Source organism: Panthera tigris, chromosome A2, assembly GCF_018350195.1.
Source record: "Panthera tigris isolate Pti1 chromosome A2, P.tigris_Pti1_mat1.1, whole genome shotgun sequence".
In the NCBI taxonomy this organism is placed as follows: Eukaryota; Metazoa; Chordata; class Mammalia; order Carnivora; family Felidae; genus Panthera; species Panthera tigris.
Window position 1 is genome coordinate 18,195,571 of NC_056661.1, and position 26,484 is coordinate 18,222,054.

The following is a 26,484-nucleotide window of genomic DNA, read 5'->3' on the forward strand; positions in this document are numbered from 1 at the left end:
GAAATTTGAACAAAGGGTAGATTTTTATGACATTATGGAATTATATCCCCCCCCCCAGTATAATAAAGGCATCATGTGTCAAGCATACTAAAATATTTATGAATAAAGTGTCTAGGAGTTACTTCAAAATAATATGGGAAGGGAAAAAAACAGATGGGGCACCTATGACACAAGATTTGCCATGGACAATGGGTACAAGGGAGTGTCATTTATCTCAAGTTTAGTTTTATATATGCTTAAAATTTCCACAATGCAATTTTTAAAAAGCAAAGTTTGCACAGCCACACTTGGCTTGAAAATTTGCACATCATGTAGAGTGATTCACTTATTTGGTTTCTGTTCTAATGATAGTCCCTCAGAAAGGACTCTTTCCTAATGCCCTTAAAACTTTCCATTCCCCTGTGCTTGGTTCAAGTCACTTAATCATATACACTGTCTCCCCCCTATTAGACTATAAGTTCCATTTTATTCATTATAATATTATCTACACCTGAAATGCTACTTGGCACATAACAGGCATGCAAAAAATATTTGCTTAAAAAAGAATTTTTCTTTTAGGGGTGTCTGGGTGGCTCAGTCAGTTAAGCATCTGGCACTTAATTTCAGCTCAGGTCATGATCTCATGATTTGTGAGTTTGAGCCCTGTGTCTGGCTCTGCTCTGTCAGCGCGGAGCCTGATTGGGATTCTCTCTCTTTTCACTCTCTCTCTGCCCCTACCCAGTTCATGCGCTTTCTCTCTCTCTAAATAAAATAAATAAGTTAACTAAATAAAATACCTATTTTTTAAAGGTTAAGCGTGTAACTGTGTGGTGATGGATGTTAACTAAACTAGATCATTATGCAAGATCTACACATATCAAATCATTATGTTGTATACCTAAAACTAATATGCTTTATGTCAATTATCTCAATTTTGTTTTCATTTTAAAATTCCTGTTAGATTAATGCAAAAAGTAAATAAATAAAAATAAATAAAAAACAATTGGCAAAGCCAGGATTAAAACTCAGATATTCATGTGAATATAAACTTTTCAACTCATCTGGGTAAATACTAATAAGGAAGACAACTACTAGATCATAAGGTAAGAAAAGGTTTACTTTTTTTTTTTAATATTTTTAATGTTTATTTTTTAAATGTTTTTTTTTTTTTTTTTACTTTTGAGAGAGAGAGAGAGAGAGAGAGAGAGAGAGAGAGAATGAATGAATGAATATGAATAAGTATAGGGGAGGGGCAGAAAGGGAGGGAGACAGGGAATCCGAAGCAGGTTCCAGGCTCTGAGCTGTCAGCACAGAGCCTGATGCGGGACTTGAAGCCATGAACAGAGAGATCATGACCTGGGATGAGGTCAGATGCTTAACCCACTGAGCCACCCAGGCACCCCTCATGTTTATTTCTGAGAGAGACAGAGAGCGAGGGAAGGGCAGAGAAGAGGGGGACAGAGGATCTGAAGCAGGCTCCATCCCAATAACAGCCTGATGCAGGGCTTGAACCCATGAACCGTGAGATCATGACCTGAGCTGAAGTTGGACACTTAACCAACTGAGCCACCTAGGCACTCCAGAAAATGTTTACTTAAAAAAAAAAAAAAAAAAAAAGCCAAACTGCTTATAAAGGGATTGTACCATTTTGCATTCCCACCAGCAACGAATGAGCATTCTTGTCCTCCCTATCCAGCAATTGGGCCTGCCACTGCTTGTGATTTTAGCCAATCTAATGGGTGTATAGTGGTATCTCATTTTAATTTGCAGTTTCCTGATGATATCTAATGATAAGCATCTTCATATACTTATCTACCACCTGTGTTATCTTCTTTGGTGAGGAATCTGTTTAGATCTTTTCCTTTTTTTGGTTCAGGTTGTTTTTTATTGTTGAGCGTTAGGAGTTCTTTGTATATTTTGGATACCAGTTCTTTATCAGGTATGAGTTTTGCAAATATTTTCTCCCAGTTTGTGGCTTGTCTTTTCATTCTCTTAACAGTGTCTTTAACAGAGCATAAGCCTTTAATTTTAACGAAGTCCAACTTATCAATTATTTTCTTTCATGGACTGTGCTTTTTGGTGGTATATCCAAAAAGTTACTAACTACCAAACCCAAGGTCACCTAGATTTTCTCCTATGTTATCTTCTAGGAGTTTTATAGTTTTGTGTTTTACATTTAGGTCTATGACCCATTTTCAGTTAATTTTATGAAAGGTGTAAGGTCTCCATCTAGATTCATATTCTGGTATGTGGATGTCCCGTTGTTCCAGCACCATTTGTTGAAAAGACTATTCTTTGTCCACTGAACTGCCCTTACTCTTTTGTTAAAGATCAGTTGGTTATATTTCTGCGACTCTACCTCTGGGCTCTCTATTCTTTCACCAAACACCTGCACACAATGTTTACAGCAGCTTTATTCATAATTGCCAAAATCTGGAAACAACAAAGATGTCCTTCAATAGGTGAATGGATAAACAAACTGTGTGGTACATCCATACAATGGTATATTATTCAGAAGTAAAAATAAATGAGCTATCAAGCCATGAAAAGACACACAGGAACATTAAATGCGTATTGCTAAGTCAAAGAAATAAATCTGAAATAGCTACATACTGAATTATTCCAACTATATGACATTCTGGAAAAGGCAAAACTATGGAGACAGTGAAAAGATCAGTGATTGCAGAGATTTGGGGACGGAGGGGATAAATAGGTGGAGCACAGAGGATTTTAGGGCCCTGAAACTTCTGTATGATACTGCAACTGTAGATACATGTCATTATACATTTGTTGAAACCCACAGAATGTAGAACAGGAGGAGTGAACCCTAATGTAAACTACAGACTTCTGTAGTGTGTCAATAATGGCTCATCAATTATAGCAAATACATCATATGAATACAAAATACTAAATAATAGAGGGAAGAGTGTGTGAGGGAGTATATGGGAATTCTCTACCTCCTGCTAATTTTTTCTGTAAACCTAAAAGTGGTCTAAAAAGACAAAAATTTATTAAAAAATAAAACCCCAAATACCTCAGACATTCTACTCTAAGACTCTTATTCTTTCAGGAGTTTTATGAGTAAACCAAAAATTATGCTCCATATATGTAGAACATATGTTCAAACATATGGGAAAAAAATCTCCAGTATGTAACATGAGCAACCTATATGAAAGAATTCATAATTCTTAAGTTTTGCAATGATTCTAATTTTAATCAATAAAATTTTTTTAAATGTTTTATTTATTTTTGAGAGAGTGAGTGCATGCGTGAGAAGGGGAAGGGCAGAGAGAGAGGGAGACACAGAATCCAAAGCAGGCTCCAGGCTGAGCTGTTAGCACCGAGCCCACCACAGGGTTCGAACTCACGAACCATGAGATCATGACCTGAGCCGAAATCAGACACTTAACTGACTGAGCCACCCAGGCACCCCAATAAATTTTAATTAAAACAAACAGAAGAGTAACAACCCAAGGCTCTGCATGCCCCCGTGTCCTGGCCACACTGGGACCAGGGTTTCTCTGTCTGATGTGCAGTGCCCCTTCAGTATCAGGCCAAGCAGTACAGAAGTTCATGCTGGTGCCAAGGATTTATAGCCTCCTCACTCACATGCTGTCATAGCCAGCCACAAAAACAGCTGATCTTTTATAAACCCAGGTGGGAAAGACATCCAAGGACTAGGAAGACTCTTACCAAGTGGAGTGACTCGGGGCTGAACATCTTTCAGAACTTCATGTAGCCACTCCGTGAATCGAACATAATAAAGATCGGAGAAAATGTCATCAACCCTTCCATTTTCAAAAAGATACTAAAAGAAAAACAATAAAAGTTGTTGGTAGTCTCCTGAGTAAAACTTCCAGGGTAAATAAATACTGTATCACTACCTCTCCCTACCTGTTTCTGCTTCCTTAACAAACCAACACAACAGGTCAAAAATGTCCAGCATGTGACGCTTCCACAGCACACTTCAAATCATGTGAAATGACTCTCACAACACTCTAGAGAGTAGGGTCAAAGGGGCAGATTTTGTGAATACTATTTCTCCCAGATAAGGCACTGTCTTGTGGTAGCAAAAAAACAATACAGGCTCTGGGGCCAGCCTCTTATTAGCTATAGTGTAAGTTAAATAACTCATCTGAGTATTTTAACTTTTGGGGCTCAGTTTCTTTGTAAATGGAAAGGACTGTGCCAGCCTTCTAGGACTAGGGAGAGCATGGAATGAAACAGGGCATGTAAAGCAATCCACTCAGTGCCCTGGGTGACTGGGAAGAAAGAGGAACAAACTGGGGGGCAGACTTTTCTCAGGCCCAGGCAACAGGGTGGTCCCAACCAGCAAGTGCTTTCATCATACTGTGGGTTTCTCCACAAGAGCATTCACACACTAAGAAATCCGCCTTTGTTCTTCTTAAACTGCCAGTTCTAAGACAAGTTTCCGTTACGTTTCACGTTAGATGTCCTGAAAGCCCAACTACAGCTGTATATTCTAGCTAGACTCTCGAATAATTATTCTGTGTTAATGCAGGGAACAATGAGAAAATGGGCTGAATGTTAGCACCACATTTTATTTTGGATAAATTACTTTTATGCAAACCATGTGTTTACTTTTAATGAAGTGTTATATACAAATCCTTTGTGATTAAAAAGTTTTAATATACCAAACATTTTAACAAAAACTTCTCTAGATGACAGAATTATATATGATGTCTATTTTATTTTTTTGAAGTGAACATGTTAGGTCTTTTGCAATTTTAAAAGATGTACATTTAAAAACTTATTATATAGTTGAAAGAAAACTTCCCTATAATCACTTGCTTATCATTTTACTAATTTGAGTAACCAGCAAATACCCAATGGGAACAGCTCAAACATGTTCCTGCGAAGCTGTTTCCTACCTTTTGAATACACAGGAAAATATAGTAGAGCACATCTGGATCATAGGGTTCACCTTCTCCATTTCGAGCTTCTCTTGTCATTAGACAGAGCCCATAATTCAACTCAGCCACAGCAGAAGAGATGAGATCTTCCTGGAATCGAAGCAGTTGGCGCCCTGCAACACAAGCCAAAGGTAACCCCCAAAGGTGAATGGGAGGGGATCTTGATAACAGTAATCTCTTCACAGGTTGCTCAGATCCCCAGAAGGAGGGCTCAGAGAAGACACTGATCATCAGGGTGCTAGGACGGAAATGGTCACCTGTATCTAAGGTCAGAATTGGCCCACTAAGATAGTAATCCTGTATGCCCTGTTTACACCAAGGCTTTCCTTCCCACAATCCTCCCCACCACACATACCCTCAAAGTTATTAGGGCCAAGACATGAAAGCAAAAACAAAACCCCCCAAAATCCACACTTTAAGAGGAAGAATACGAACATATTGCTAAGGAAGAAGGCCCTTGAGCATACTCACTGGTCCTATCTCCTTCCAGAATTTACTCTGCCCAGATCTGCTAGGTTGACTCCAGAAATCCATGTGTACAAAAATGTCTGGTCTTGGGCAAACACCATAAATCCTCTCATTACCAGCTTGTTGCTGGTCTTGAATTTAGCATACTATTTCAGATGGTGATCCCTAACCCCCAGAGCCAAGGGACACCACTTTTCTGCCATTTTGTCCTCCAGCTGCTTTCATACCACTGCATTTTAGAGAGTCCACCCTCCTCTCTCCTTCACAAACACTCACTCCCAATGGGTGCCAGTCTGTTCTGAGCATCCTTCTCTAACTCAGCATTCTTGGTCTGGGCCCAGTTTTTCCATACTTCAAGCCCTTCTTCTGGTTTCAGAGAATTTGGAAGCAGAAGTTCTGGGGAAGGCTGTGGCTGTGACTGTGGTTCAACTTCAGCAACCTGGACAGTCTGAGCCTATGAGAGAGAAACCATCAAAATGTGTCAATATTGTTTTCCATCAGGCCCTTCCACAATACTGTTAAAAAAATGTTACCTGTGGTTTTTTTTAAATTAAAAACAAAACAAAAAAAAAAACGAAAAACAACTTTCTTCTACTTGTCCTACTTCCAAAAAATTTTGTGGAGTTCTACTCCTTACCCCAGGGACAGCTAAGGCTACTGCAGTGCCTCTCAGCCCTGGCTGGACTTCTGAATCTCTGAATTACAAAAACCAGTATCTGGGCTCCACCCAGAATCTTTTTTTTTTTAATTTACAGTAACCTTTGTTTTCATTGATATTTCATTTAACATAATTTCAAAGAAGATCTGTGCTGTAAGATGAGCCAAACAACAGAAACCCTAAAGCTCCTAAGAGATTTTTTTCACACTGTTCTGAGTAGGACATGAGGTTTTGGGGTCCCCAATGTTGATACTTAACATTTTAAAATTTTTTATTATTTATTTAAATTTATTTATTTTTTAAATTTATATCCAAGTTAGTTAGCAATAGTGCAACAATGATTTCAGGAGTAGATTGATACCTAACATTTTACCTCTTGAGATTTTACCAATAGATAAAGAAAAGAGAACATCAATACACAAGAATTAAACTGTAACAAGAAGCTCTTGGGTTACATACCACCCACCTTTTTAAGGCTGTAATGATAATGAAGGATTTCTTCTTCTGGAAAGTTCAATGTCATTTTTTGTTTTGTTTTGTTTTTTAAGTAAAATGTCACAATATGTGAAAATGTTGCACTTGCTTCTCTTAATACACTAAAAATGGTGGAAGTTTTTAAGTTCTTCATGAGTCCAAGCTGGGTCATGACTACTACTTCTGGGGATACTTCTGGGGTCTATTCAACACACTAATTCCAAGTTTGGCAACCATCAGCAAAATGACCTGCAATTAAGCCCACAGACGTTTTCCAGAGTGGCAGAATCTCATTCCCATAATGTCAGCTAAGGTTCCAGAGGTGGCTAGGAAAACCCAAATGTTCCCTGGATCCTGAGACAGATGATAAGCACCCAGGCCTGCAAAACTACTGAAATGAAGACCAGCAGCCAGTGACGGGACACTACCTGCTTTTGCACAGCCAATGATCCTACCAGAAGCAACCAGTGCTGCGTTGCCAAAACCAATCCAATGTAAAGGCACTCGAACTGCTTTTCCATAGGTCTGCACCAGTTGACAAGGCATACAAGCCTTGAGGCCCCAGAATCTTTTTAAACAGATTAGTCTTTCAAAAACCTTCTCACATAAAAAGGCCATTCTAAAGTTCAGTCATTTCTCAGAACTACTGGCCCAAAGCACAGCTTGTCAAACTATAAAGTGCAAACAAATCACTTAAGGATTTTATTAAAGTGCAGATTCTGATTTGAAAGGTCTCAGGTGGGACCTGAGATTCTGCATTTCTAACAAGTTCCCAAGTGAGGGAGCTGGTTTGCAGAACACACTTTGAATACCAAGTGTCCAGAGTAGTGACCATTAAACTTTTGGGTGCACTTTAAAAACTTCTGGGCTGCTTTTAGAAAATACCCATGACTGGGCCTTATCCTTGCAGATTATGATTTAATTGGTCTGAGGGGGGGGTCTGCCACCAGTACTTTTAAAAGCTCCCAGGTGATTCTCATATCCAGTCATGGGTGAAAATCATCCCTTTTAAAAGAAAAAGGAAAGTACAACAAACAAGTTATGTTCTCTCCCCTGCAACTGTAAGATGAGAGGGTTAACACTGAAGGATCTATATGGCTTCTCTAGCTATATATAAGGTTGGTTTTCTCCCCACCATATTCCTTCTCAATAATACTGCTCTATTTCCTAAGGACATTTTTGAAGACAAGAGGCACTACTCTACCTTCCTGCCTCCAAAGGAAGTCATCCCATCCCATCCTCAATGGTCTAACAGCCAAGCCATGCACACAAAGGGGCAGAGAAATGTCCATGAGCCTCAATCACAATCCTCATTTTGGGCAGGATAGATAGCATCATAGATACCAAGCATAGATTCTTGAGTCTCACTCACTTGTCTATATTCTAAACAAATTCCTTTGAGCCATTCATCATGCCAGGGCCTACCCAAAGGGCTAAGCAATGTCAAATTATTCAAACTGAAGGCAAAATAATTTATATACGACACATTAATCTGCTTGTCAATGAATAAAAATAAAAACTCTCCTTCCTATCTCTGCTCAATTAAACAAGGAGATAAAACAGTATCAGTGCAAGGTTGTTAAATGTTTGTCAACCCAGGAACTCCACTGTAGACACGCTTCCCAGTTCAACTACCAATCTCCTTGTTGAGTCTTAACCACTTTTCCAGTTTGGATTTCCATGTTTGTGGAAATGATTGCTAACTATGCACCTCCAAGCTAAACATCCCCTTAATATACCCAGGGGGTACTATATGTTTCCAAGTGAACATCTTACAACCAACCACCTCAAACTAATATCTACAGAGAGAACTCAGCATCTTCCCCATCCAAAACTATTCTCCTCAGAGTTCCCTCCCTACCTTGTTCAACAGCAACACCATCTACCCAAGCTGCAAAATCTAGTAGGAGTCTGAACAGGTAAGTAGGTGGGGGCCAGGGCATGTGGGGCAGTACTTTCCTTCTGGTTTTTAGACAGGTGCCCTTCACCCACTAATGTAACATTCCCAAGCATCTTGACAGTAAACTTCTTCTGTATCTGTCTAAATGTCAGTGGGTAGGGGTGGTAGTGATCCCAACCAGGATGAAAACTACTGATGTAAGTGGGGCCTTATATACTGTGGTGTAGAGTTTTCCTATTTATAATGGAGTCCTTGGAGAGTTTTAAGCTGAGAAGTGACACAATCTTACATTTTAAGAAAATTATTCTTGCTGATTTATGGAGAATGGATTGAAGAGCAAAGGTACTGGTGGCCTGGACCAGGATGGTGACAGTGGAGAGAATTTAAGAAATTCTGAAAAGTGTGGTGGCAGAACCAAAGTGGCTTCTTGAGAAACTGGCTGTGAGAGTAAGGGAAAGGAGACTCAAGGATGATTCTTGGGTTTCTGGTTTAAACAAATGGGTGGAGGATGGTACCACTTTCTGAGAGGGAAAGTTTTTTTTTTTTTAACAGTACATGTATGTATGTATGTATATATGTATGTATGCATGTATGTATGCATGTATGTATGTATGTATCTATCTATCTATCTATCTATCTATCTATTTTTAAGTAAACTCTGTACCCAATGTGGGGCTCAAACTCAACCCCAAGATCAAGAGTTGCATGCTCTACTGACTGAGCCAGCCAGGTGCCCAGAGGAGAAGTTTTGACAGTGGTAGAGGTGATGCTAATGAAAAGCTGAAATATCCTCAGTAAATCCAAGGAAATGAAAAATAGGCTGCTGGATGTGTGCGAAAGGTTCTAAGAGGAAAGGCATGGTCTAGAGATAAAGATCTGCGTCAATGCAGCACAGGCTCTGGGCTCCAGAGCCAGTCTTTCCAGGGCTAAAGCCCAACTCTGCTAAATACTAATCCTGGCTCTGGTCTTACTGGTTTAATCTGTGTCTCAGTTTCGTCCTCTGTAAAATAGTGGTACACACCTCATGAAGTTGATGTGAGAATTAAATGAGTTAATATGTGTAACACTGAAATAGTGCCTGGCAGACAGTGTCAGTGACTATCCTCTTCATGGCACCAGCCATCTAGAGGGTGCTGAAAACCATGGCCATGGACAGAAATCCCTTAGGGAGAAAAGAAGGCCAGTACTGAGCTCTGAGGAACATCTACATGTATGGTTTAGACAGAGCCACCAGCAAACTCTTCTGAGAAGGAAAAAGAACCAGTAGGGGTAGGAGGAAAAACCACACCAGAAGAGAATTCCAGGAAGACAGGTATGATCTGTTGTTTAATATGTTGCTGTGAGATAAAAACAGACATGCCTCTTAAATCTGGCCAAAAAGAGGTCACTAATAACCTTAACAAGAGCAGACTCACAAACTGAAGAGAAAACCTTTTAGAAGGCAGAGTCGGCTTGCGCAGATAATGCTTCTGAGAACTCTGGGAATAAAGCACAGTGGAGAAACAGGGCAATAGATGGAGGTGCATATGAGCTCAAGGGAGGGCGGTTTCACCATAAATCTCATTTTAAAGTGGGTGATAAGAGAACTTACATAAAGGGTATGGCAGGTGAAGGACCACAACACTTTGTCATCAGCTCTCCTTAGGGTTCAACTCACATCACAATTATCTTCCCACGGGCTGTGAGTACTCCAAGGGCAGAGACTCTCTATTCATATTTGTTCCCCAGCACATAGCACTAAGCCTAATAAGGAAGGCAGAGGGATGTTTGTGGTATAAATGGATGAACTCATCTTTCCTGCATGATGGGTATTCTTCTCAATTTTTCCTTTTCCGGTAATACCTGATATACATTCCTGTTAAGACTTTCCCAAAGGAAACATTGCCCCTGAAGAATACAGGCCTACTAAAATGAACTCCAGAAAAGATCTTCCGATACAGGGTCCAGAAGTACAAATTAAAAGAGGACTTTTAAATTAAAGAGGATTGACTTGTGAACTGGACCATGAGGCCCAAGAAAGCTGAGAGCCCTGATGTCCTCCATCCTGGTGAGCAATAGCTGAGTGCAGAGCTACATCACAATACTCCACGCTGGTCTCTTCTACGTGCAATTAATTCTACACATCTGTACTTGACTCTTCTTGTTATCACAACTTTTAGGATTCTGGAAAAATTTCCTACCAAAGATCAGATCAAACTCAACTCTTCACTTTGGGAAGATAAATCCTTTGCCTCCCATGCCAACTCCTCTCCCACAGTTCCCCTCTCATGTTGCACTAGGCCATGTCCCTTCTGTCCATCCCTGGTTCTGTATTCATGCTGCTTCACTCTGGTCAGTTGATCCTATAAATTAGAGATCAAATACCACTTTTTTCCACAAAGATGCCTCTGCTGACTTTTTAACCTAGGATAGTTTCTGAATACCAAGTTTATTTTTGTGTGTCGAGCACACAGCACACTTGATTATGCTGCCTTATATTCAAAAAATAGAAATCATACATTCTTACTCCAAAACTGGACTGGAAGCTACCTGAAGCAATGACTCTGTCTTGCTCAACTTCTAGGCCTGACAGCTGGATATTTAATAGGTCCTTAGCAAAGTCACCTAAGTTAATATATTATCTATGAAACCACTTGGTCAGCCTTTGCTTAACCAATTACATATGGGCTGAGTTTCTGAGTATGGGCGCTGTTTGTTCCAGCTCCCTTGCATACATTCCCAGGAGTCCCTGAGACACAGTGCCTTCAGCAGTCCCATGAGACGAGAGTCCCTAAAGTTTACTAACAGTCTTAAGGAATAAATTTATCCATACCTCCGTGGTATCCTTAAAAAAATTTAACAATTAGAAAACATAAAAGAATCAAGCAATTTTAAAGTTGAAATTTCAACAGGGTTCTATTATTGTAACTTTTCTGTAAGTCTAAAATTATTTCAAAATAAAAGTTAAAATTTTTTTTCAATATAGTTTCCATAACAGAAAATTAACGAAAGCTTGACTATTGTTAAATACCTTTGGGAAATCACATTGCAGTGGTGGCTCATCTGACACTCCCAAAGGTTATCACTTTTAACAGGCCCTCTGGAAAGTGTTTTTGATCATCTAATTCACCTACATTGTGTCCACAGATGATAACTAAAAAGGAATAATTTCACAGCCTCTCTGCTGTGATGAGTTTACAGTCTAGTGCATACAGTCTAGTGAAAACTAGTTTTCATCTAGTGGATGAAAGTCTAGATCCATTCGTTTGTAATGCAGAAAGTAGCTTATTAAATGCAGATTAACACTTGGTGTGTCTCGTTAGTCTTTACCTTGAACTTTACTCTTAAGAGATTATAAAGAAGCACCTGAAGCATCTACCCCCCCAAAGCAGTTATTGATCCTTTCATCTACCTCCAGTTACCAGGACAGAACTCCTGCTCATTGCATAGCTTCATCTGCTGCTTCTATTCCCCCTCCCCAACCTCAACCAAAATATAAATATTATATATTACTGCAAGACCAACATCGTTGCAGTAAACAAGCCAGAGGTGCTGGAGGTTACCAGGAAAGTTCTGTGTTGCCCTGGGCCCCAGGGGAGCAGGCTGCCCTACAGAGAAGTCTCACTTACTGAACAAGTAACCTGGAGCTGCTGCTGCTGCTGCTGCGGTGGTGGCGGTGGTGTCTGTTCCTGGGGGGTTTGTTGTTGTGGCTGCTGCTGGGGGTCCCATATATGGACAGTCTGAGCTGTATTCTGGTATGTGCCTGCCACAGCCTGCACAGCCACTGGAATGTGGATGTTGCCATTCATGAACTGTGCTGGAAAGAGAGAGTTTGCAAGGGTCTGCACTACCTCTTCATGTGAGTTTTTCACTACAGACGTGGTGCCCACCATCTTCTCCTTGTCATCCTCCAGCTTTACAGCTGCCAGGGCCGTGGGTGAGCCACTGACGTGAACTGCATTGTAGGCTTCCTGGGGAATGGCAATGTGGGTAATGCTCTGCTGTTGAGGATCCCCACGGGGCTGGGCAGAGTAAACAGGGATGGTCCAGGTTTCTCCTGTAGGGCTAGTAATGGTCCCAGTGGCACTATACAGGTGGGCACTGTCTACTGTCAGTAAGTCTGGCCTCAAAGACACATAACTCTGCTGCTGGCCCTGTGGAATGGCCAGCACAGTAGCCACCGGCTGCCCTGAGATGGCATAGGACACAGTGATGGGCATGTCCACTTTGCGTTTCTTCACTGGCTGGAGGACACTGGCTGTGCCAACCCGTCGCTCCCCTTCCCGGGGTGAGCCCTGCTGAGACGGTGGTGGGGAAAGGGCACCCACGGTCTGGATTTGGATCTGCTGACCCCCAGCAAGAGACTGGCCGGCCACCAGCTGAGCCTGGATCTGCTGATGTGGGATGTGCTCCTCTGGGATCTCTGCAGCCTGTATCTGCTGGGCCGCCTGCACGTGCTGCACCTGGATCTGGGCTGCCTGCAGCTGCGAAGGGCTGGGGCTCTGCAGAGACGGGGTCTGGATGGAGGGGGCTGCCGGCTGTGGTGCTTGGCCTTGGATCTGCACCTGGACCTGGATGGGCTGCTCAGCAGGCTGGTGAACGGTGAGCTGCGGGGAGAGCTGCTGAGCCGAGACCTGCTGCGGAGACTGCTGTACCTGCACCTGTACCTGCAGCGACAAGATTCACCAGTGAGTGAACCAGGCAACATTAAGAATTCAGCCCCAAAAGGAAGAGATCTCAGGGAGAGGCCCTAGGTAATGTGAGGAGAAGGGGCTTCTTTGGAAGACCCAAGGCTTCTTTGGAGACCATAACCCCCAAAACCATGTGCATAATTCTCCAGCATCACACAGCATTCAGAGCAACAATTAGCTACCAGAGCAAGCAAGACTATCAACTTGGATCTCTGAAGAAAATATCAGAACTTCTGCTTATGTTTTAATTATTGTTTTAAGGTGTGACCCCACCCCTTTGTTTTTGCATATTGGTATAGTACAAGTAGATAGTTTATAAAAATATATTTTGGTGTATGATCAAAAACAGTTTATCCATGGGGTGAGTAATAAAAAGTGTGGGGACAGGGGCACCTGGGTGGCTCAGTCAGTTAAGCATCAGGCTTTGGCTCAGATCATGACCTCGTGGTTCATGGGTTCAAGCCCTGGATTGGAGTCTTTGCTGACAGCTCAGAGCCTGGAGCCTGCTTCGGATTCTGTGTCTCCTTCTCTCTCTGCCCTTCCCTCACTAGCACTCTCTCAAAAATAAGTAGACAACAAAAAAATATATACTAAAAAAACAGTCTGGTGGGGACCAATGTTCTAAAGGGTCAGCAAGACAAGTACATTTTACAGGCATGCAATTCTCAACCCAGGATCAAAACTACTCCCACCACAGACTAGTGGAAAACACAGTAGAGACAAAACTCTTGAATTTGGAGAGATCTCCCAATATTGCTATTAAAATGTAGGCACTGATAAATAATTTCTTAAGATATCTTTTTTTTTAATGTTTATTTACTTCTGAGAAAGAGAGAGAGAGAGAGAGAGAGAGAGAGAGAGAGAGAGAGAAAGTACAAGTGGTGAAGGGGCAGAGAGAGAGGGAGACACAGAATCCGAAGTAGGCTCCAGGCTCTGAGCTGTCTGCATAGAGCCTGATGCAGAGTTTGAACTCACGAACTGCGAGATCATGACCTGAGCCTAAGTTGGACGTTTAAGCGGCTGAGCCAACCGGCACCCGTTAAGTAAGATATCTTTAAAAAAGAAACATTAAACAAACCCACAATATTCCTGACAATTTAATCTAAGAAGGTTACTATATCCTCCTTCTGATTTCTGATGATAATGCAGTTCATTTCTTATTGCTGTTACCTCAGCATACAAAGCAGCATGAAAGGATGCCTTGTATAGCCTGTGGTTAAAAAAAAAAAAAAAAAGAAAGAAAGAAAAAGATATTTCCTTCAGACACACATATCTAAACTCTAAACACTGGTAGGAAGGTAGAAAGGAAGGCAGATGAGAGATTTTATCTATCTAATAAAAGAAGTAGACACATCGGGGTGCCTGGGTGGCTCAGTTGGTTAAGCGGCAGACTTCGGCTCAGGTCATGATCTTGCAGTACTTGAGTTCAAGCCCCGCGTTGGGCTCTGTGCTGACAGCTCAGAGCTTGGAGCCTGTTTCAGATTCTGTGTCTCCCCCTCTCTCTGACCCTCCCCTGTTCATGCTCTGTCCCTCCCTGTCTCAAAAATAAATAAAACGTTAAAAAAAATTTTTTTTTTAAAGAAGGAGACACATCACAAAGATAATCAAGCATGGTGCTAGGACAACTGGCTATCCATATGAAAACAATGAAGTTGCATCTCTTAATTATTTCATACACAAAAAAATTAAAAAGGATCTGAACAAACATTTCTCCAGAGAAATGCAAATGGACAATAAGCCAATGAAAAGTTGCTCAACATCATTAGTTATAAGGAAATGCAAATCAGAACCACAATAAGATGCCACTTGAAAGCCATTAAGATGGCTATAATTAAAAAAAGACCGAACTACTGGGACCTCATCAAAATAAAAAGCTTCTGCACAGCTTAGGAAACAATCAGCAAAACTAAAAGGCAACTGACAGAATGGGAGAAGATATTTGCAAATGACATATCAGATAAAGGGTTAGTATCTAAAATCTATAAAGAACTTCTCAAACTCAACACCCAAAAAACAAATAATCCAGTGAAGAAATGGGCAAAAAACATGAATAGACACTTCTCCAAAGAAGACCTCCAGATGGCCATGGAAATGGCACATGAAAAAATGCTCAACATCATTCATCATCAGGGAAATACAAATCAAAACCACAATGAGATACCACCTTACACCTGTCAGAATGGCTAACATTAACAGCTCAGGCAACAACAGATGTTGGCGAGGATGCGGAGAAAGAGGATCTCTTTTGCATTGTTGGTGGGAATGCAAGCTGGCGCAGCCACTCTGGAAAACAGTATGGAGGTTCCTCAAAAAACTAAAAACAGAACTACCCTACGACCCAGCAATTGCACTACTAGGTTTTTATCCAAGGGATACAGGTGTGCTGTTTTGAAGGGACACATGCACCCTCATGTTTATAGCAGCACAATCAACAACAGCCAAAGTATGGAAAGAGCCCAAATGGCCATCGATGGATGAATGGATAAAGAAGATGTGGTATATATATACAATGGAGTATTACTCAGCAATCAAAAAGAATGAAATCTTGCCATTTGCAACTACGTGGATAGAACTGGAGGGTATTGTGCTGAGTGAAATTAGTCACAGAAAGACAAAAATCATATGACTTCACTCATATGAGGACTTTAAGAGACAAAACAGATGAACATAAGGGAAGGGAAACAAAAATAATATAAACACAGGGAGGGGGACAAAACAGAAGAGACTCATAAATATGGAGAACAAACTGAGGGTTATGGGAAGGGTTGTGGGAGGGGGAATGGGCTAAATGGGTAAGGGGCAATAAGGAATCTACTCCTGCAATCATTGTTGCACTATATGCTAATTTGGACGTAAATTTTAAAAAATAAAAGATAAAATTTAAAAATAATAAAAAAAGAAAATAATACATAGTTTTTATTCTCAATAAATACTTGATTCAAAAAAAAAAAAAAAAAGACTGGGGCGCCTGGGTGGCGCAGTCGGTTAAGCGTCCGACTTCAGCCAGGTCACGATCTCGCGGTCCGTGAGTTCGAGCCCCGCGTCAGGCTCTGGGCTGATGGCTCGGAGCCTGGAGCCTGCATGCTCTGTCTCTCTCTGTCCCAAAAATAAATTAAAAACGTTGAAAAAAAAAATTAAAAAAAAAAAAAAGACTGACAATAACAAGGGTTGACAGGGATGTAAAAAAATTGGAATCCTCATATACTGCCAGGAGGAGTGTAAAATTGGTACAGCTGCTTTGGAAAACAGTCTAGCAGTTTCTCAAAAAGTTAAACATACCTATGACAAACATGAAAAACCCACAGGACCCAGCAATTCCACTCCTAGGTATATACCTAAGAGGAATGAAAACTATGTCCACATAAAAATGTAGATACAAAGTTTATAGTAGCCTTATTCCTAATAGCTAAAAAGCAGAAACAACCCAAATGTTCATAAATTGATCAATTAAAAATATATTTGGTATTTCCATAGAACAGAGTATTATTTAGCAACAAAAAGGAATGAATGAAACTTTGGTACAACTTAGATAAACCTAGTGAAAACACTATGCTAGCGGCACCTGGGTGGCTCAGTTAGGCATTCGACTCTTGATTTTGGCTCAGGTCATGATCTCATGGTTCATGAAATCAAGACCCGAGTAAGGCTCTGTGCTGACAGTGTGAAGCCTGCTTGGGATTCCCCAACCCCCCTCTCTCTCTGCCCTTCCCCTGCTCTCTCTCAAATAAACATTAAAAAAAAAATTATGTTAAGGGAAGTCAGTCACAAAGACTAATGATTGTCTAAGAGCACAGGATTGGGGAAAATATAAAGGGGTAATGGGTACAGGGTCTCTTTTTTGGGTTGATAAAAATGGTCTAAAATTGGTTGCAGAACTCTGTGGGTAGATTTAAAAACTGCTGAATTATATACTTTATTTTTTTTAATTAATTATTTTTATGTTTATTCATTTTTGAAAGAGAGAGACAGAGCACAAGCAGGGGTGGGGCAGAGAGAGAGGGGGACACACAATCTGAGGCAGGCCCCAGGCTCTGAGCTGTCAGCACAGAGCCTGACGCGGGGCTCGAACTCACAAACCGTGAGATCATGACCTGAGCCAAAGTCGGAAGGTCAACTGACTGAGCCACCCAGGCGCCCCTGAATTATATACTTTCAATAGGTGAATTATATGAGAATTAGATCTCAGTAAAGCCATTACTAATTAAAAAGATAAGCAAGGAGATTATGTAAAGGGCATAATAGACCTTGAAGTCAGACTTGAACTTGAATTGCTGGTATACTTTCCTAGCTGTGATTCCCCTTAGATGTAATATAAAGGGGGAGAACACCTAACTCCCTAGAGTTGTAATGAGCATAAAATAGTATCTACCAATATACAGTAGGTGCTCAAAAAGGAGGTTTCCTTCCTTATAAGCATTATTTCTTCTTTGTAGACTTTGTTTCGAGAGACAGGGTGTGAGCAGAGGAGAGGCAGAGTTAGAATCCCAAGCAGGCTCCATGCTATCAGCATGGAGCCCAATGTGGGGCTTGATCCCACAACCGTGAAATCAAGAGTCTGATAAGCATTATTTCTTTACACCAGTGAGTCTCAAAATATAGCTTCCAGGCCAACAGCATCAGTACCCAGGCACTTTTAGAAATACAAATTCTCAGGTCCCACCTCAGAACTACTGAATCAGAAACTCTGGGGAACAAGCCTAGCAATCTATCTTAACAAGTTTTCCAGTTGACTGATGGAAGGCCCATGTTTAGAACCAGTGCTTTACATCAAGGACATAAAGGAAACTATGAAACCAATTACTATAGAAGCTTTTTTGGTCCTGGGATCCTCTCAAAAAATTATTGAGGACCCCCACTAGCTTTTGATTACATGGATATAGATGTTGATGTTTACTGTATTAGAAATTAAAATTAGGGCACCTGGGTGGCTTAGGTGCTTAAGCATCTGGCTCTTGGTTTTGGCTGAGGTCATGATCTTGTGGTTCATGGGTTTGAGTGCCACATCAGGCTCTGTGCTGACAGTGCGGAGCCTGCCTGGAATTCTGTCTCTCTCTGGCTCACTCTCTCTCTCAAAAATTAATAAGTAAACCTTAAAAAAAAAAAAGTCCCTTGATGTGGCAAATCTCATTTAAAAAAAAAAAAAAACTAGGATATCACACAAACCAATCTTGTTAACATAAATAACACATGCCTATGAAAAGGCATACCTAGGTTTATTGTGCTCCCCACACACAATATAGGTTTTTATTTTTTTAATGTTTATTTATTTGAGAGAGAGAGAGCGCCAGCAGGGAAGGGGCAGAGAGAGAGAGGGAAAGAATTGAAGCCCTGACCTGGGGTTTGAACTCAAACTATGAGATCATGACCCAGACTGAAATCAAGAGTTGGATGCTTAACCAACTGAGCCACCCAGGTGCCCCTTTTATCATTATATTTTTTATAGTGATCTGTTGAGATCTTTGATGTTACTAAGTTACTTGTTATAACTGGGGACCAATGAACCTTGCCCATATAAGACCACGGCAAACTTAATTGATAAATGTGCATGTTCTAACAGCTCCACCAACAGGCCTCCTTATTTCCAGAGACAAAATAATATTGAAATTAGGCCAATTAAAAACAACAGCTTCTAAGTGTTTAAGTGAAAATAAGAGTCATTTCCAAAAGCTAGAAATGACTAAACTTAGTGAGAAAGGTATATCAAAAGCCAAGGCAGGCCAAAAGCTAGGTCTCTTGTGCCAAACAGTTAGTGAAGCTGTGAATGCAAAGGAAAACTTCTTGAAGGAAGTTAAGTGTTACTCCAGTGAACACATGAATGATGAGAACACCAACTTTATTGCTAAAAGGAGAAAGTTTAAGTCAGCCAAAGACTAATTCAGAGCAAGACCCCAACTCTCAATTCTACAAAGGCTGAGAGAGAGGGGAGGAACCTGCAGAAGAAAAGTCTGAAGCTAGCGGAGGTTGGCTCATGAGGTTTAAGCTGTCTCCATAATGTAAAAGTGTAAGGTGAAACAGCAAGTGCTGATGTAGAAGCTACAGCAAATTATACAGAAGATTTAGTTAAGGTAATTAATGAAAGTGGCTATACGAAACAACAGATTTTCAATGTAGATAAAACAGTCTTATATTTGAAGATGCCATCTAGGACTTTCATAGCTGCAGAGGAGAAATCAATGCCTGGCTTCAAAGCCTCAAAGAATAGGCTGACATTGTGTTAGGGGCTTATGCAGCTGGGTAACTTTATGGTGAAACTGAAGTTCACTTATTATTCCAAAGGTCCTAGGGCTAAGGCCCTTAGGATTTATGCTAAGTTTACTTTGTTTGTACTCTATACATAGAAAAACAAAGCCTGGGGGCGCCTGGGTGGCACAGTCGGTTAAGCGTCCGACTTCAGCCAGGTCACGATCTCGCGGTCCGTGAGTTCGAGCCCCGCGTCAGGCTCTGGGCTGATGGCTCGGAGCCTGGAGCCTGTTTCCGATTCTGTGTCTCCCTCTCTCTCTGCCCCTCCCCCGTTCATGCTCTGTCTCTCTCTGTCCCAAAAATAAATAAAAAACGTTGAAAAAAAAAAAAAATTGAAAAACAAAGCCTGGATGATAGCACATCTGTTTAACGTGGCTTACTGAATAATTCTAAGCCCAGTGTTGAGACCTACTGCTCACAAAAAAAAGGTTCTTTTCAAAATATTACTGCTCACTGACAATGCATGTGGTCATTCAACAGTTCTTAAATTTTTTTAAAAAAATGTTTATTATTTTTGACAGAGAGAGAGACAGAGCATGAGCAGGGGAGGGGCAGAGAGAGAGGGAGACACAGAATCCAAAGCAGGCTCCAGGCTCCTAGCTGTCAGCGCAGAGCCCGACGCAGGGCTCAAACTCAGACCATGAGATCACGAGCTGAGTCGAAACCAAGAGTTGGATGCTTAACTGACTGAGCCATTCAGGTGCCCCAGCAATAAAGTATTTTTAAATTAAGATATGTACACTCTTTTTTTTAAGACATAATGCTGTTACATACTTAACAGACTACAGTTTAGTCTGAACAACTTCTATATGCACTGAGAAACCAAGTCATTTGACTCACTTTATTGCGATATTCACTCTATTGCAGTAGTCTAGAACTGAATTTGCAGTATCTTTGAAGTATGCACGTTATTTGCCAAAAAAATTTTTTTTAAGAGTTGCATTTTTTACATTTTTTGCAACTTTCTTTAATGGCTGACTTAAATGAAGACAGCTGGATTCTATTTGCTTCTGCATTCCATCTGTTGTGTATACATCACATGTGGCCATCTAAAAAACTCCACTGTACATTCATAAGAAAATGAGAATGAAAAAGGCAGGTAACATCTCAGTATTCTAATAAAAACAGCTTTGATTTTAAGAAGTCCTGCAAGGGTACTGGGGATGACCAATCTTGAACCACCCTTTAAGAACCACTACTACAGGGGTGCCTGGGAGGCTCAGTGGGTTAAGTGTCTGACTTCAGCTCAGGTCATGATCTCACAGTTTGTGGGTTTGAGCCCTATTGTTGGGCTGTGTGGACAGCTCAGAGCCTGGAGCCTGCTTCAGATTCTGTGTTTCCCCCCTGCCCCTCCCTGCTAGTGCTCTTTCAAAAATGAACATTAAAAAACAAAAACAAAAAAAAACTACTATAAGGGCGCCAGCATGATTCAGATGTTAAGCATCTGACTTTCACTCAAGTCATGATCTCATGGTTTGTGAGTTCGAGTCTCACATTGGGTGAGCTCGAGCCCACTTTGGTGGGTGAGCCCTGCTTCTGATTCTCTCTGCCTCTCACTCACTTGCACCCTCTCTCTCAAAAACAAACAAAAAAACCCCACTACTATAGAGTTAATTACGTAGTACACTTTATAATTGTTATTACCTCCTTAAAAATGAAAAATTTTTAATCTGGTTATCACTAAATTATAGCTCATATGCTTCATAATTTTACTGTACCTCTTTTAATGGATTTTTTTAAGAAACCATTTATCAACATTCAAACTTCCAACAGAATCAGAAACAAGTTATCACAATTACTATGGAAATACTATGGAATCAGAACTGGGGTGGGGGGAGGATCTACTCCTCACTCCAGAATAAACCAGCGCAAGTAATCTGATGCCATTTTAGATACAAAGTAGCTAGAATTTAAAATTAGAGGAGTAAGAGCTAAGAGTTATAGCACTTTGTGACATTTCTTTACCAATGTCAACATATTGAGTAAGAAATCCTACATTCTGTTTATAACCTTCAATCGTAACTATCAAAGGTCAATAAGAATTAAATGTTATTTTTATTACCTCCCTTCCAATTTTTATTCATATAAAAACATAACTTTATTTTTTTAATAAAAAAAATGAAATTTTACTCAAAGAAGAGGAAACAGAACTGAAGTGAAGGAGGAGGAGAAAAAGAAAAAAAACCTAAGGAAGACATTCAGAAGTTGGTATTGTGATTCACTAGTTGCTCTATGTTTCTTAACAGGTTTAGCTATAATTTTCAAGATTATATTTAGATCAATTGTCTCGAAAAAATTACAGATAACTACAGAAAAAAATATATATATAATAAAAAGGCATTTTTAAACTTAAGCCTAGATTTAAGATGATTCTCAAGACGTACAAAAAGGAAAACTATCATCTCTAACCCTAGCATATCCTAGAAAAGTTACATATCAAATAGGAGAGGGGGGACATTACTAGGGGCATGAATTTGGTTTTATTGTTTCAAAAACCACTGTTTCTCACCTCTCAATCCCTCATGAATCACACCATATTTTAGTTCCCTTCACATTTAAATTATTCAACCTTATTGGGGCACCTAGGTGGCTCAGTTGGTTAAGCATCCATCCTCTGCTCAGGTCACGAACTCAAGGTGTGTGAGTTAAGCCCCACATTGGGCTCTCTGGTGTCAGTATGGAGTCTGCTTCAGATCCTCTTTCTGGCCCTCCCCCTCTCATGTTCCTTCTCTCTTTCTCTCTCTCAAAAATAAATAAACATAAAATTTTTTTTTTAATTATTCAACCTTCTCATTTGGCTCCCTACCTTCTCCAGAGTTTCTAATTGCCTTTTTTTTTTTCCAGTTGATCAGAAGAGACACGTAAAATAACTATACTTCTGAGCTCTTGACCACATAATATGTACCGCACTACTACTTTCTTCTTGAGCATTCTGACTTTCTATTTCAACCTGGACAGACTGCTTTCTGGCTCTTCTGTATGGCTACCACACTGCAATCAGATCTCAATTCTGAGTTGGTTCTACCATTTCTTTTATTTTCATGACTTTTCTTAAATTCTTTATTTCATTGAGTATACTATCAATTAAGTTCTTCAGAAAGTATGTCTAAATGTGGTCTGCAGAGCAGCACATTCAACATCAACCTGGAAATTTGTTAGAAATGAAAATTCTCTGGGGCGCCTGGGTGGCGCAGTCGGTTAAGCGTCCGACTTCAGCCAGGTCACGATCTCACGGTCCGTGAGTTCGAGCCCCGCGTCAGGCTCTGGGCTGATGGCTCAGAGCCTGGAGCCTGTTTCCGATTCTGTGTCTCCCTCTCTCTCTGCCCCTCCCCCGTTCATGCTCTGTCTCTCTCTGTCCCAAAAATAAATAAAAAACGTTGAAAAAAAAAATAAAAAAAAAAAAAAAAAAAGAAATGAAAATTCTCTGGAAATGAAAACATTATGCCAAAGAGATATCTGCACTCCCATGTTTAGAGCATTATTTACAATAAACAAAGACATGAAAATGAATGAAGTGTCTGAACAGATGGATGAAAAAGTTATGGAATATATAAAAAATGGGATTTTACTCAGCCATAAGAAAGGAGGAAATTCTGCCATTTGTGACAACATAGATGGACTTTCTAGGGCTTTATGCTAAGTGAAATAAGTCAGAGAAAGGCAAATACTACACAATCTCAAAATCCAAACAAAAAAGGAACAAACCCATGGGGGAAAAAAAAGAGATCAGATTTGTGGTTACCAAAAGCAGTGAGTGGGCAAAGGAGGAAGAACAGGATGAATGTGGTCAAAAGGTACAAACTCCCAAGTTATAAGATATGCTAGGGATATAATAAACAATTGGATGGATGACTGTAGCTAACAATGCTGTATGATACAGAGGAAAGTTAGTAGAGTAAATCCTAAGAGTTCTCATCACAAAGAAAAAAATTTATCTTTTCATCTATATCAGATGATGGATGTTAACTAAACTTATTTCATGATATATTTAAGTCAAATCATTAAGCTGTAGACTTAAACTTATATAGTGCTATATGTCAAATATATCTCAATAAAATTGGGGGGAAAGTGCAAATTCTCAGAACTGACTCCAGTCCTACACTCAAGCAGAATTCAGGGGTTGGGAGGGGTGGGGGAAACAGCCATTTCCATTTTAAGAAACTTTTCAGGTGATTCTAATGCACCCTGAAGTTTGATAACCACTAGTCTAGAAATTTTATTGGACCTCATTTGTCAATGTTATTAGTTTGTAGATGGTTAATCTTCCTTTTCCTCAGTGTTCAGAACCTAAGTAATCCAGAGCTCAACCCAACGTTAAGACTAAGTACTCCAACTAAGAAACAATGAGAAACCATGAAGTAACGCATGTATTACCTCAATTAGGAATCTTTTTTTCCAATCACTGAAACTAAACAAACAAACATCTAATACCATTTCTTGATTTTTTTGTTTTCTTTCCGGCTAAAATGTAAAACCAAGATTTCATTTAAAGGAGAATCGGGGTCCTGGGTGGCTAAATTGGTTGAGTGTCCATGTCTTGGTTTCAGGTCAGGTCATGATCTCACGGTTTGTGAGTTCAAGCCCTGCATCAGGCTCTGTGCTGACAGCACAGAACATATTTAGGATTCTCTCTCTCTTCCTCTCTGTCTGCTCCTCCCCCACTCATGCTTGCTCTCTCTCTCAAAATAAATACTTTAGAAAAGAAAAAAAAAAAGAATAAACTGGGGCACCTGTGTAGCTCGGTCAGTTAAGCATCCAACTTCAGCTCAGGTCATGATCTTGCAGTTCATGAGTTCCAGCCCCACCTGGGGCTCTCTGCTGTCAGCACAGAGCACACTTCAGGTCCTCTGCCCACCCACCCCCCGCCTTTGCCCCTACCCCACTCACATGCGCATGCTCTTGCTCTCTAAAAAATAAACATTAAAAAAATATTTCAAGGAGAATAAACTCAGTGAGTGTGTCAGGTCAATTTCCAAATTCCACCTTATAAACGATTTTAAACTTTTTTTTTTTAAGTTTACTTATTTTTGAGAGAGCAAGCAGGGAAGGGGCAGAGAAGAGAGGAAGACAAACCCAAGGAGGCTCTGCACTGTCAGCAGATTGGCAGCACAGAGCCCGTCGCTTAACTGACTGAGCCCCCCAGGTGTCCCCTCATGAATAATTTTAAAATTTATTTCCACAAGAAAGAATAATTCTTCTCTTACATTTCTCTGAAGCTCCACTGGTCCAATACCCATTAGTTACATGTAGTTGCCAATCACTTGAGATATTCAAACTATGATGTGCTACAAATAAGGTGCTACAAGTACAAAACAACCAGATTTCAAGGATTTGTATCAAAGAAGGGCAAAACAGTTTATCAGTAATATTATACTGATCACACGTTGAAAAACTATATTAGACTAAGTAAAATGTGATTAAAAAAAATCAATTTCACCTCTTGTATTCCCTTTAGAAAAGAGGCTACTAGGGGTGCCTGGCAGTCAGAAGACCATGCTACTCTTGATCTCAGGGTTACGAGTTCAAACCCCACACTGGGTGTAGGGATTACTTTAAAAAAAAAAAAAAAAGAGAGAGAGGCTACTAGAAAACTTACAACAACGTATGTGGCTCACATTCCATTTCATTTTCTGAGTCTTACTGAGGAGGGATGGTTAAGGACAGTGCTCAGTGTGCTGGCAGAAGACCAGACTAGGTGAGGAATCATACACCTAAGACCAAACCTTTTAACAACTAGTCTAGCAAAACTTTAGGGACCTTGATAGAATTTCACTGTTCAAATAGCACTCTTCTGAAAACTAGTAGTCTTTATCCAAGTATTAAACATTTGCTAAACTCTGTTTTTTTAAGTGTTTTTTAATGTTTTAAAGTTTTTAATATTTTTGAGAGAGAGGGAGAGAGACAGAGACAGAGTATGAGCAGGGGAGGAGCAGAGAGAGGGAGACACAGAATCCGAGGCAGGCTCCAGGCTCTGAGCTGTCAGCACAGAGGCTGATGCGGGGCTTGAACTCACAAACTGTGAGATCAGGACCCAAGCCGAAGTCGGACACTTAACCAACTGGGCCACCCAGGTGCTCCTGCCAAACTCTTATGATATAAATGAACTTAGAAATGTGGTAGGGAAGAGATTTAACTGTGGGCAAAAGGCTGGATATGAAGGGGCAGAAAAGGCAGCAATAAATGGGTCACCAATTCAATCAGGATCCCAATCAGCCCACAAAGTGCCTGTGAGAGAATAGTTGACGGTAGTCTTGTTTTTGGCTGCAAAACCATGTTTGGAGAACACATCATATTATGAGCACTGCCTCTCAAGGCAGAAGCCAGAATCACTGTCCCAACATCCTCTTCTGCAGCTAGAATGCAGGCATATGACCAAAGCTTCCCGAATTAGACACACTGTATGAAATTTGGACTCAGAGGGGAACAACATGAGGCAGCAGGAACCACAACCTCCATTTTCTGGTAAGAGTGGAGGAATATGGCAGAAATGGAGCAGGATGGCATAGATCCCAATGAGAGACTGTGGTAGGGCAAGGACCTGGGCCCAGGGGTATGGCAGAAGGTCTCTGCCAGAACAGGCCTGCAATGTGACCTGAGTCCTATTCCTGGATGCACAGCCTCCAAGACCCATTCTCTGGCCCTCCCATAAATTCCCTGAGTTAACAGCTATCCTTTAATCAATTTTTTTCTGAATAAATGAGGGGGATGAGGGGGAATGCTGTCTGATATTTGTAACTAAAAACCAATACCCAGATGGATACAGAAAATATCACATCAAGTTGAAAACTTTAAAACAGTATTTACCTTGGGAAAGGGGCTTGTTTAGAAGGGTATCAGAGATTTGAACTGCATTTGTAACAGTTTATGTATTAAAAGAAAAAAGGGATAAAAATGACATATTACCAACAGTGTGGGAATCCTTATTTATAAATGTTTGGATACTTTTCAAAACTCTAAAAGGCAACGGGGGCCATAGGTAGGAATGGCATTAATGAGAAGTGGAAGAAGAAAACAAAAGCAACTATTATTTATTTATCGAGGATTACTATGTGCCAACGTGCTTATAACCTAGTATTTTATGTAATCCTCAAAGTAACTACAATATAAATTCTTTTTATTTTCATGATATAGATAAGGAAATGGACTCTATGTGGTTAAATC

At 40.4% G+C, this 26,484-nt stretch overlaps 1 protein-coding gene across 8 annotated transcripts in view; it reads right to left on the reverse strand.

Moving 5' to 3' along the window:
- Positions 1–26,484, reverse strand: part of QRICH1 (glutamine rich 1) — a 51,969-nt gene that overhangs the window by 5,847 nt on the left and 19,638 nt on the right. For all 8 annotated transcript variants that reach the window (XM_042978885.1, XM_042978888.1, XM_042978887.1 and 5 more), the window contains 4 exons: positions 12,022–13,059; positions 5,658–5,835; positions 4,872–5,026; positions 3,673–3,787 (listed from right to left, as the gene is read on the reverse strand). In XM_042978885.1, the coding sequence (XP_042834819.1) occupies positions 3,673–3,787; positions 4,872–5,026; positions 5,658–5,835; positions 12,022–13,059 (1,486 nt within the window). The remainder of the gene's footprint in view (positions 1–3,672; positions 3,788–4,871; positions 5,027–5,657; positions 5,836–12,021; positions 13,060–26,484) is intronic.